This window comes from Pteronotus mesoamericanus, unplaced genomic scaffold (genome assembly GCF_021234165.1).
Source record: "Pteronotus mesoamericanus isolate MK-2021 breed Mesoamerican mustached bat unplaced genomic scaffold, CSHL_Meso_final contig_2, whole genome shotgun sequence".
Lineage (NCBI taxonomy): Eukaryota > Metazoa > Chordata > Mammalia > Chiroptera > Mormoopidae > Pteronotus > Pteronotus mesoamericanus.
In genome coordinates this window covers 21,777,460-21,790,542 of record NW_026555084.1, presented here as the reverse complement: position 1 = coordinate 21,790,542, position 13,083 = coordinate 21,777,460, and the positions used below count along the sequence as shown (strand labels likewise).

Below are 13,083 nucleotides of genomic sequence, written 5' to 3'. Positions count from 1 at the left end.
TACTTCTCAATGATGTCAGTTTTTGTTTCATGTATTTTGAGATTCTGTTCTTTGGTATAGACATATTTAAGATGGCTATGTCTTCCTGATGGATTGATCCTTTTATCATTGCATAATTTCCCTCTTTGCCTCTGGTAGTTTTCTTTGGATAAATAGGTATTTAAGATTTTTAAATCTTCTTAATACTTGATAAATTTACCTTCTGTCATTTTGAAATGTCTTTTTTCCTCTGTAATGTATCTTGTCTGAAGGTCTATTTTCTTCTGATATTAATATGTCCACTTAGCTTTCTTATAATTAGTGTTGTATGACATATTTTTCCCTTTATATATGTATAAAATGCATTTTCTGTAGACAGGATAAAGTTGCGTCTTCCTTTTTATTCACATCTTATTTTTAGTTGAAATGTTCAAACCACTTACATTTAATGTAATATTGATATGATTATGTTTACTTACCATCTTGCTCTTTGTTTCTCCTTATTCCATCAGCTTTTTGTTCCTTTCATCTTTCCCTACCTAGTTTATGTTAGGTTGAGTATTGCTTAATATTCCATTTGTCTCTGATATTAGTTTATTAGACATCCTCTTCCATTTTTTTAGTAGTGGTTCTAGGATACACTATGCACCTTTAATTTATCACCATAAATATAATTCACAGAGGTATACCACTTCATATATAATGAAGTGTCCTTTAAAAATATACTTCTATTTCTTTTTTTTAAGTCCTCAACTGACAATATGTTTTTATTGAGTTTAGAGAGAGAGGAAGGGGGGAGAGAGAGACAAAGAGGGAGAAAGAAACATTGATGTGAGAAACATCGATCGGTTTCCTCCCATAATCTCCCTTAATGAAGATCAAACTTACACCCTAGGTATGTGCCTTCACCAGAATCGAACCTGCAACCTTTTGGTGTACAGGACAACACTCCAACCCACTGAGCAACCTGGCCAGGACAAAAATATACTTCTTTTTTGAATTATATTTTGTTGATTATACTATTACAATTGTCCCAGTTGTTCCCCCTTTGCCCCGCTCCACCCACCCTGCAGGCAATCCCCAAACAATATACTTCTATTTTCCTTCTCAGTTTTTTTGTGCTATTGTTGTCACACATTTTACTTCTGCACGTATTTTAGACCCCACAATAGGTTATCTTTGCTTTAACTAATAAATTTTCTTTTAAAGAAATTAAAAAATGAGAAGATAAATCTTTAATATGTAACCTACATTTTTACGATTTCTGTCACTAATTTCCTCGCATAGATCCAAATTTCCATCTGGTATCATTTTCCTTCAGACTAAAAAACTCCCTTTAATGTTTCTTGCAATATCGATCTGCTTGTTGGAAATTTTCTTTGTTTTTGTTTGTCTTAAAGAAATCTTTAGCCTTGGTTGGTGTGGCTCAGTGGAGTAAGTAGTAAGTGCCAACCTGCAAACCAAAGGGTTGATGGTTCAATTCCCAGACAGGGCACATGCCTGGGTTGTGGGCCAAGTCTCTGGTAGAGGGTGTGTGAGAGGCAACCACACATTGATGTTTTTCTCCCTCTCTCCCTCCTTTCCCCTCTCTCTAAAAATAAATAAATAAAATCATTTTAAAAATCCTTATTCCCCCCCCCTTTTTTTTTAGAGATACTTTGGCTGGATATAAAATTCTAGGCTGACAATCTTTTTCTTGTTCTTTCAGCATTTTAAAGATATTGTTTCTCTTTTCTGTTTTGCATTGTTTCTAATTAGAAGTCTATAATTATTCTTTCAACTGCCTCTAAAATTTTCTCTTTACCAATGGCTTTCAGAAATTTGATTGATGAACCATGGTGTGTTTTTACTTGTTTATTCTACTTGGGATTTATTGAGCTTCTTGATTCTGTAGGTTTATGATTTTAAGTTTTGGAAGTTTGGGGCTGTATTTATTCAAATGTTATTTATCCCACATTCACATACAATTATGAAACTTCAATTTCATTTATGTTAGACCTCTTGATATTTTCCCACAGGTTGCTGAATCTTTTTTCATTTCTTAAATATATTTCAGTTTGGATAGTCTCTATTGCTGTGTCTGAAAACTCAGTGATCTTTTCTTTCTCGGTGTCTATTCTACTGCTAGTTCCATCTAGTGAATTTTTTATTTCACAAATTGTTCACCTCTAGAAGATCAATTTCATTCTTCCATTTCACTCCATTTCTCTCATATCTTCATACTTTCCTTTAAATCTTTAAGAATGTTTACAATAGCTGTTTTAAAGTTCTTCTCTGCTAATTTCATTGCCTCTGCCATTTCTAGTGCTGATTTTCTCCCTGGTTTTTAGGGTCACTATTTTCTGCTTATTTGCATATCTAGTAATGTTTTTATTGGGTGGAAGACACTGTAAATGTTATTATATCATTGAATGTATGGATTTTGTTGTCTTTCTTTAAGAAATAGTGAAGGTTTTTAAGTTACCTGCAGATCAGGTTGGACTTTTCAAGGCTTGGTTTTCAGCTTTGTTAGGGCAGGTCTAGAGAAGCACCTAGCTTGAGCTACTTTAGATCTGCTGCTGAATTGTGACTTTTTAAAAAAAATTTCTCTGAGTGTTCAGCAGGGTCTCATATTCTGGCTGAATGGAATTCAAATATTTCCCATCCCTGTGTGAGCTCCAGGAATTCTTCAGCTAACAGCTCCCTTGACAGTTGTTCTTTGCTCAGCTTTAAAAGAATGTCAGTCTATATATGCTCAGATTGCCATTCAGCCAAAGACTCAAGGGAATCCTTATCCAAATTTCTGGAGATCTTTGTGCAGTTCCATGTTCACTGGTGTTCTGTCCCACAAATTTTGGCTGCCTTAGCCTCCCAAATTCTAATTTGTACTCCTCAACTCCATGAGGCCACTTGTGATTCTTGGATTTCCCCTTTCCTGCTCCGTTTTTTTTGAAAATTGCCTTCAAGCAAAAATACCAGAGATCCTAGAACTCACCACATTTACTTCCTTTCACTCAATTTTGCACTCCTTTAAAGCCAATGTCTAAAAAACATTTTTCACATACTTTTATCAATCTTCTAGTTATTTATAGTGTTATGGCTAGTTCCACATGGTCAAAAGCAAAAGTTTTCACTTTGGTTTTTTGCACTTACAGTATGTCCTGGAAAGCTTCTATATCAATTTATAGAGATCTTTGTTGTTTTTTAAAAATATGTAGCTTCATAAAACCCTATTGTATATATACATACATACTCTATTCAACGAATTTGTAGTCTGTCACTTAGGTAGTTTCCAATCTTTTTGCAACTACAAATAAGTCTGTAATGAATAACCTGATACATATGTATTTTCTTAATTTTTATGGTGTATATCTAAGGCAAATTCCTAAAACTGTAATTGTTAGGTCATAGGCTAAATGCATATGTAGTTTTGTCAAATATAACTATTTCCTTCCATATAAGTAGTACCATATTATATTTATACCAATAGATAGAATGTTAATTTTCTAATATCCTCATTATGATGTTGTGGAGCTTTTACATTTTTGCTTGTCTGATCAGTAAAAAAGTAATTTTCAAATTTCTCTCATTATGATTGAAGTTAGACACTTTTTCATATGTTTATGAGTCAGTTTATCTCCTTTTAAAAGTTGTCTATTCATGTCTCATGTTCACTTTCCATTAGATTTTTGTGTTTCATCCTAAAATTTAAAAATTTATTTATATGTTCAGAGATATCAACTCTTTCTGCAAGATATAGGTTGCAAATATGTTTTTGCATTTCATTTGCCTTTCACATTTGTTTATGGTATTTTTTGCAGTGCAATCCCTTTTCCCCTTTATTTGTATGTAATTAAATGAATCAGTCTTTTCTTGTATTGCATTGAGGTTTGTAGTCATAGTTAGAAAGCTTTGCTGTACACTCAAGGTATAGAAAAATTCATCAATTTTCTTCTAGGACTTGTACGGGTTTTTGATTTTTACTTTTAGATCCCTGAAATATATAGACTTTATTCCTGCGTGTTGAGGTATAAAACTAATTTTATCTTTTTTCCCTAAGTTGCTATCCAATTATTCCAATACCATTTATTTAAAACTTCATCTTTGCCCCAGTAATTTGAAACAGCATCTTTATCATGTACCAAACTTCTATATTGCCAGAAGGTTTTAATGATCAGAAAGCCACATTTGTTTCTCACTCAAAATTATTATTATATGTTGAAGTAAAGTACTTAGTAGAAAAAAATAAACAATTGGTGAAACCTGATAATAATTTAGATGACAATATATTAATAACATGCTTGGGAAAAATTGAACAAACTTTCTCTCTCTAAGGATAATTTAGGTCTCTTGGGAGTTTTTCATGTGGACAAATTCAGTAGTATTTTGCAGGTAATTTCCTGGCATACCTAAGCTTTGTAATATAGTAAGCAATGAGAGAGTACTGCGTGATCAACACTAGAAGAGAATAGCACTCAAATGAGAGAAGTCAAACATCTTTCTTTTTCTTAAACTCGAGATCTCTAAAATCACTTATTGTAGTTCCAAAATATTTTGATGAGATTTCTTCTTGTTCTAAAGGTATATAGAGTGGAGGTCTTTAAAAACTTATTCTTGAGATTTGGAGATTGTCATTTAAAATCCAAGAATGCAAAATATTTTTGCACAAATGAATTTCATATAAATATTAAGTCACTCAGCTTCTTTGCCAAATCTTTGCATCTCTCATCTGTCTAAATTGTGATATGTTTGATTGATCTGTTAGTTATCTCTTTTTATGATATTTCTCCTCAAATGATCCCTTTATTTGACCTTAGGATGTTTCTTAAATAGGTAATAGTTATACTGAAATGAGAGATTATTAGATGATACTTAGGATTTTAAGGGGATAATACATATTTTTTTCCTTGAATGCAGTAATTTAACAGTGTCATAAATAGACTTTTCTGATATTATTGACCCTCTGGGAGTAAATATTGGGTAATCGCCTAATATTTAAAGTAATATTAGGTAATAGTTATGGAGAGCTTCCTCCATGCTGGGCAAGGCCAGTGTCATGGACATGTGACCTGTGCAGTCACACCGGCCCCCATTCTCAGAAGGGCCCTACATTTGAGTTAATGCTCTGCTGCCACCATCTTGAAATTCTTAGTAATTTTTAGCTCCTATTTTCATTTTGCATTAACCCCACAAATTATGTAGCCAGTCCAGGTACCAAGCACTATGTTTATCAAAGAGAGTATATAATTTAATTTATATTTTTTAAAGATCTTTCAGGCTTCTGCATGTGAAATAGAGTTTAGGGAAAACAAAAGAGAAAATAAGAGTAGAGAGGAAGCTATGACAGTATTTAAGGTGGTTTTGACTCAGACAGTGGCTGTAGAGAGGGAGACCAATCGATAGATTCAAATATATTTGTAGGTAGTAAGCATTGGCACAAAGTGGTAATGAACGGAATGTGGGGATTTAGAAAAAGATGTTAAAAATGACTTAACATGTTGGAATTTTTGACTAGAAGAGCTGCTTATTAGACAAAAAAGTTTGGAGAAAGAACAGGCTCGAGGGTACGGTTAAGAGTTGGGTTGGACATTATGCTAAGTGAAAAAAAAGCCAGATATAAAAGACTATGTATTTTATAATTTACTTATATGAAATTCCTAGAAAAGAAACAACTATGTAGAAAGTAGGTAAGTGGTTGCCTGAGGCTGAGGGTAGGAGCAAAGACTGGCTGCAGACTGGCATGAGGGAACTTTGGGGAGAACGGGAGTATTCTAAAACTGGGTTGTGGTGTTGGTTGCATACATGTATAAATTTATTAAAAATCATTGATTGTCTCAGTGAACTCTATGATAAGTATAAAGTTGTTAAAAGACTAAAATAAGAGAATAATATGTTTGGCAAGGAGTACTATCATGATTCCCATTTTACATATCAAGAAAATAAAAGAGAAGTTAAAAATAAAAGCTTCATGGTTACATAGCTACTAAGTGTAATATCTAATATTGGAACTTGAGTCTTTTGGACATTAAGGACTTAACTCTTGACCACTATAATACATTTACTTTCTTTTTAAAAATTATATTACGTTTGTGCATCTCATTGATCAGAGGCTCTCTTAAAGTCATACAACAGAGAGAGAAGAAGATAGAGATTGGAAAACTGTGTTGGTCCTATGCCCTGGTGCTTCCGTTTCCCCGGGATGTAGGTGGCACAGTAAGCGATGCCATCTTTATTTTTCTCCAGTGAGCTGTATTAGCACACCTTTGGAAAACTACATTTTTCTTTCAAATTATTATGCTAAGAAATAGTTTCATTAAGCCCACTGGTGGCTTGAAAGAGTGACTGTATCTTCCAAAAAAGCTTATGGATACACATAAATGAATGAAAGAAACACATACACATGTATATATATCCTTGGTACAGTTTATGATTACTATGTCATTAGCATGACAATTGATATATTATAAGCATTAAGTATAGGAAAATGTTAGTCAAAGAGCACAAACTTTCAGCTATAAGATGAAAATTCTGGGAATCTAATGTAGAGCATGGTAACTATAGTTAACAGTACTGTAGTATATACTTGAAATTTGTTAAGAGAATAGATCTTAAATGTTCTTAACACATGCACACAAAATGGTAACTAGGTAGGGTAATGAATGTGTTAACTATATTGTAATCATTTCATTATATATACACACACATATATTAAATCGTCATGTTGTATACCTTAAATTTATACAATTTTGTCAATTATACTTCAATAAAGCTAAGAAGGGGGGAAGCATTAAGTGCCTACTATACTAGATGCCAGGGATACGAGTAATCATCAAAATAGGCATAGTCTCTGCCCTCCTGCAGCTTTTTTATTTTTAGTGAGAAAGGCAGACATTACGCTAAAACAATAAATAATTACAAGATGTTTAATTGTGCTAGGTTCAACAAAGTAAAATATAAGATGCCCTGAGAGAGCGTAACAAAGACTCCTGGTTTTAAATGCAGCCTGAGGGAAAACCTCAGGAAATAACATTTAAACTGAGGCCTGCTAGATTTGTAGAAATTAGCAAAGCAAAGGGAGGGACGGGCAAGAATCTTTCCTAGGAGAGGAGCGGTGTGTGCAGGCCCTGGTGCACGAGAGAGCTGGACCACACTGAAAGCCAGAGAAGATGGGAGAACTTGGATACTGTGCAAAGGATTTGGCGTTTTACTTCAAGAGCAGTGACATACCACTGAGGATTTTTGAGCTGGAGATTCATGATCCAATTAAAATGTTAAGAGCATTCTGGCTACTGTAAAGAATAGATGCAAGAGGGTTCTGTTGGCTTATGAAGAGGTTTTAGGAAAAATATGGGTCTTATGAATGGCAAAACTACTTCAACCTTTAAAAGCTAGTTTTGAAAAGACATCTGTCAATTAAGTAATAGTGAATGGAAAAAACTGATTGATAAATCAGCCCTGACGGGTGTGGCTCAGTTGGTTGGGCATTGATCCACATAGTGAAAGGTCACCAGTTTGATTCCAGGTCAGGGCACATGTCTGGGTTGCAGGTTCTGTCCCAATCCCAGGTTGAGTGGGCACATATGAGAGGCAACTGATCGATGTTTCCCTCTATCATCAATGTTTCTCTCCCTCTCCCCCTTCCCCTTCTTTAAATATAAATAAATAAAATCTTTTTAAAATGATTGATAAATTAGTTTAGCTCTGAATAACCCAGTAGATCAGTGCTTCTCAGGCGTCAATGTACATTCCCGTCACCCAGGTATTTTGTCAAATGCAAGTTCAGGTTCCGTAGGTCTGAAGTGGGGCTTTTCTGCATTTCTCACAAGCTCCCAGATGATGCCTATGCCATCAGTCCTTGGCTCACACTTTGAGTAGCAAGTGACTGGGCTATATTCTAAATTCTAAATATAGTCGACAGAATATATTCTATCTTTGAATGCCTCTCAGTCTTCTTGTGGTCTAGCCAATTGTCAAGCTTGAGTATTTAAAACTGAAGGTCTTCAGAGATGAATTAAAGTATTGAGGACATGGAGAAACAGGTCAAATAAGGCTTTTCATCTCTTCAGAAAATATTCTATATATACTTATTTTCTAGCTACCTATCTAACCTGCCTGCCTACCTCCCTGCCTCAAGGCTCAGTTACACTTCAGAAAGAACTATATGCAATCAAAGTAATATCCCAGACAGTTATACAGAAATAGTGTATGAGGCTCTAAAACTTACCTCTAATGGGATGGTTTGCATCATTAACTGAGGCTTGCTCTGTGCCAGGCATTTTACCTTGCCTTACTCATTTAATAGATAGGAACCCAGGAACCCTCTGAGGATGGTTTCTAGCCAAGGATGTGCAACTCAGCTCTGACTTACTTCATACCTGCCTCTTATTCATTATCCTAATCATTGCTATTTTGTTTGTTTTGTAACCACAGTCTTAAATACAGAAAACTCGAGGCTCTTTATGGGTAAAAGCTTTGTATTTCTCTAAAGGCTTTATGGAACTTTGCAGCCATATTTCAAGCATTTTAGAAAGGTCTCAAGTGGTAAATCAGTCTGGTTCCCCGCCCCTTGCCTGCTGGGGGAGGAGTGCTATCTTTTATTAGCAATGCAACTTCTTTTCCTGGCATATGAACACAAGATCTTGGGAAGTGCATTGATCAAGTAAAGTGAAACGTTTGAGATTATGCTCTATGATAGAAATTATGCTCATTGGGAAAGACGGTAGGAAATTTCATGTTGCTTCCTGGTTCTTAGGAAATGAAAGCTAAACAATATTCAATTTTAAAATCTGTACTGAATTTTTAAATTTCATAAAACAGTTAAACCAGACAGCAGGTCCTGTTGATTTGCTTTACTGAGGAGGTGACAGGGAATTCTACAGTGTCATTTGGTAAGAGATAAAGCTACAATAGTAACATCTCCACAGAAATGTTGAATTACTCCTTAAAAGTGGAGTCCAGCTAAAGAGGTTTTACCCAGTCCTCCAACAAACCAGATTTGTTGGTGTTTTTTCCAGACGGCGTTGTATCGTTTTCGGTTTGTTTCGATCCCCCTTCCTGCGATTAAAGAGAGCCATTAAAACATTTCTGTGGACCACAGGGTAGGGATTGACTGCGGGAGCGGGGGAAGGGCGAGGGGGCGGGGTAGTGGAGAGCAACAGGGGGGAAATTGGGACAACTGTAATAGAACAGTAAAATAAAATTTAAAAAAAAACATTTGATAGGCCTTGGTTTGGCTTGAAGAATTGCAGAACGGCCAGCTTCACCTCCCTGCAGTTGGCTTTCCAGGCTAAGGTAGGTTTCCGATGGACCGACACTGCCAAGGCGCTTTGGCTGTGAACTCTGGAAGGAAGCCAAAGGAAAGTGAAGTTCCTGGCGCTAAACGCTCATCCCGCTCAGAGAGCCCGGCGCTAGCGCGTTCTTCGTGCAGTTATTGGCTGGGACTCTGCGTGCCGCTGTCGGCCAATGAAGACGCTGGAGATCTGGCCCCGGCCCGTCCCCTCTCGGCGCCCCGGGATGAGGCAGAGACTGAACAGCCGGCGAGCAAATCAACGGCATCCAGAAAGCCATGTCCGACTCGGCGCCCAGCGCCCAAGCGCTAAGCCGCTGAAAGTTTCTCAGCGAGAACGCCGGGACGATCTGGACCCCGCTGAGAGGAACTGCCTTTGAGTGAGATGGTCCCAGAGGCCTGGAGGAGCGGACTGGTAAGCACCGGGAGAGTGGTGGGAGTTTTGCTTCTGCTCGGTGCCTTGCACAAGGCTTCCGCCGTCATTCGCTATGAGATCCTGGAAGAGAGAGAGAAGGGTTTCGCGGTGGGCAACGTGGTCACGGACCTTGGCTTGGATCTCGGCAGCCTGTCAGCCCGCAGGCTTCGGGTGGTGTCCGGAGCCAGCCGCAAATTCTTTGAGGTGAACCGAGAGACCGGAGAGATGTTCGTGAACGACCGCCTGGATCGAGAGGAGCTTTGTGGGACGCTGCCCTCCTGCACCATAACTCTGGAGTTGGTGGTGGAGACTCCACTTGAGCTGTTCAGTGCGGAAGTGGTGATTCAGGATATCAACGACAACAATCCCGCTTTCCCAACCCGGGAAATGAAATTGGAGATTAGTGAGGCAGTGGCGCCGGGCGCGCGCTTCCCTCTGGAGAGCGCGCACGATCCCGATGTGGGAAGTAACTCTTTACAAACCTACGAGCTGAGCCGAAATGAGTACTTTGCGCTTCGGGTGCAGACGCGGGAGGACAGCACCAAGTACGCGGAGCTGGTGCTGGAGCGCGCCCTGGACCGGGAGCAAGAGGCGAGTCTCCAGTTGGTGCTGACGGCGCTGGACGGAGGAACCCCGGCTCGCTCCGCCAGCCTGCCCATTCGCATCACGGTGCTGGACGCGAATGACAATGCGCCCGCCTTCAACCAGTCCTTGTATCGAGCGCGCGTTCTGGAGGATGCAGCCCCCGGCACTCGCGTGGTGCAAGTCCGTGCAACCGATCTGGATGAAGGCCCCAACGGTGAAATCATTTATTCCTTTGGCAGCCACAACCGCGCCGGCGTGCGGGAACTATTCTCCTTAGACCTTGTAACCGGGGTGCTGACAATCAAGGGCCGACTGGACTTTGAAGACACGAAACTCCACGAGATTTACATACAGGCCAAAGACAAAGGCGCCAATCCCGAAGGAGCGCATTGCAAAGTTTTGGTAGAGGTTGTGGACGTGAATGATAATGCCCCGGAGATCACAGTCACTTCCGTGTACAGCCCAGTCCCTGAGGACGCCCCTCTGGGAACCGTCATCGCTTTGCTCAGTGTGACTGATCTGGATGCGGGGGAGAACGGGCTGGTGACTTGCGAGATTCCGCCAGGTCTCCCCTTCAGCCTAACTTCTTCCCTCAAGAATTACTTTACTTTGAAAACCAGCGCAGCCCTGGATCGGGAGACTGTACCAGAGTACAACCTCAGCATCACTGCCCGAGATGCTGGAGTCCCCTCCCTCTCAGCCCTTACGACAGTGCGGGTACAAGTGTCCGACATCAACGACAACCCTCCACAATCTTCTCAATCTTCCTATGACGTTTACGTGGAGGAAAATAACCTCCCCGGGGTTCCAATACTAAATCTAAGTGTCTGGGACCCCGATGCCCCGCAGAATGCTCACCTTTCCTTCTTTCTCTTGGAGCAAGGAACTGAAGCCGGGCTAGTGGGTCGCTATTTCACGATAAACCGTGACAGTGGCGTCGTGTCATCTTTAGTGCCCCTGGACTATGAGGATCGGCGGGAGTTCGAATTAACAGCTCACATCCGCGACGGGGGCACTCCAGTCCTGACCACCAACATCAGCGTGAACATATTCGTCACTGATCGCAATGACAACGCCCCCCAGGTCCTGTACCCGCGGCCTGGCCGGAGCTCTGTGGAGATGCTGCCCCGAGGTACCGCTGCCGGCCACGTGGTCACGCGGGTGGTGGGCTGGGACCCGGATGCAGGGCACAACGCCTGGCTCTCCTACAGCCTCTTGGGAGCTCCCAACCAGAGCCTTTTTGCCGTGGGGCTGCACACGGGTCAGGTCAGTACGGCCCGCCCTGTCCAGGACGCAGATTCGCCCAGGCAAATTCTCACGGTCTTGATCAAAGACAACGGGGAGCCGTCGCTGTCCACCACCGCCACCCTGACTGTGTCAGTAACCGAGGAGTCTCCAGAAGCCCTGGCTGAGTTCCCCTCCGGCTCTGCCCCTGGGGAGCAGAATAAAAATCTCACCTTTTATCTACTCCTCTCTCTAATCCTGCTCTCCGTGGGGTTCGCAGTCACAGTATTGGGAGTGATCATATTCAAAGTTTACAAGTGGAAGCAGTCCAGGGACTTATACCGAGCCCCTGTGAGCTCCCTGTACCGAACGCCAGGGCCCTCTCTGCACGCGGACGCCGTGCGCGGGGGCCTGGTGCCGCCGCACCTTTACCATCAGGTGTATCTCACCACTGACTCGCGCCGCAGCGACCCGCTGCTGAAGAAACCTGGGGCCGCCAGCCCTCTGGCTAGCCACCAGAACACGCTGCGGAGCTGCGATCCGGTGTTCTATAGGCAGGTGCTGGGTGCAGAGAGCTCCCCTCCTGGACAGGTAAGGGTTAGCAAGTTATCCTGGACCGATATTAAGGCTTTTTGAGGAAAGTAGAACCCGGTGGTGGTGGTGGTGGTGGTGGTTTTGTTTTAGTGATGAAGGTGTTTCCCTAATGATGATTCCACATTTCCACCTGGCTCTTCCTAGATCAAACGTTGTGCCTTTGCAAAGGGGATGGGCTAGCCACAGTGTGGTTTGTGGTCACTCAGTGTGGAGTTAATTGACTCATCCGTGGACCTGGTTCACACCCTCGGCGCTCACTGACTTGCCTGAACAACTAACCAATCTTGCTAAGGGGCAGTTAAACTATAACCCAAGTTCTCAGCTCTCGGAGTTTAGTGTGGCGTCATTTGCACTGGAAACAAGCTACTGTATACTTCTAACCAGTGGCAGGTGCTAGGAATATAAAAGCTACTTCGTCTGTTCATTTTTCAAGTGATTGTCACATCTGTATTAAAACTAATGGTTTGCTGGTAATTCTCCTTCGCCTACACAGATCCTGTACCTCATTCCTAGATGATTTTCTGTGAAAGAAATAAAATTCTAGGTATTCTTTAAATTTTACTTGAAGAACACTACTAGGAATGATGTGCACATTACTTATAAACTATTTTTATGTTATAATAGTGATCCATGTGCATTACAGGAAATTTGGAAAACAAATTTATAAAGAAAAAGTAAAACTAACTAAATCCCCAAATCCAAGGATAGCCACCATTGATTATAAAAGTAAAAGTAATCAAGTATTTTGAAAATAAATCCGGACTATCCAAAACAACATAAAGTACAAAAATGAAAGTTTTTTATACCCCCATGTAATTACTTATCTTTCCAGCATTATTTTTCTTTGATAGGCACATAATGTGAAAAAAAGGTGAATTCGTATTCTGAGACAAGGAAGCCCCCGCTTACTCAGGATGAAGTGCAGACCGCAAGGCCTTTGTCCTGGAGTGAAACTTATACACACTTCCAACCGGGAGAGAGCCGGAATTTTGTTACTAATAAGTGTATAACTGCTGTCGGC

The 13,083-nt window shown here is 40.5% G+C and overlaps 1 protein-coding gene across 10 annotated transcripts in view; it reads left to right on the top strand.

Moving 5' to 3' along the window:
- LOC129066597 (protocadherin gamma-C4) overlaps positions 1–13,083 on the top strand; it is a 144,482-nt gene that overhangs the window by 104,762 nt on the left and 26,637 nt on the right. Inside the window, exon 1 of one of the 10 annotated variants that reach the window (XM_054568288.1) lies at positions 9,457–12,059. The exons of the other annotated variants lie outside the window; for them this stretch is intronic. Within the exon in view, the coding sequence (XP_054424263.1) occupies positions 9,630–12,059 (2,430 nt within the window). The 5' untranslated portion in view covers positions 9,457–9,629. Of the gene's footprint in view, positions 1–9,456; positions 12,060–13,083 lie in introns of those variants that run through there. 10 annotated transcript variants of the gene reach the window in all.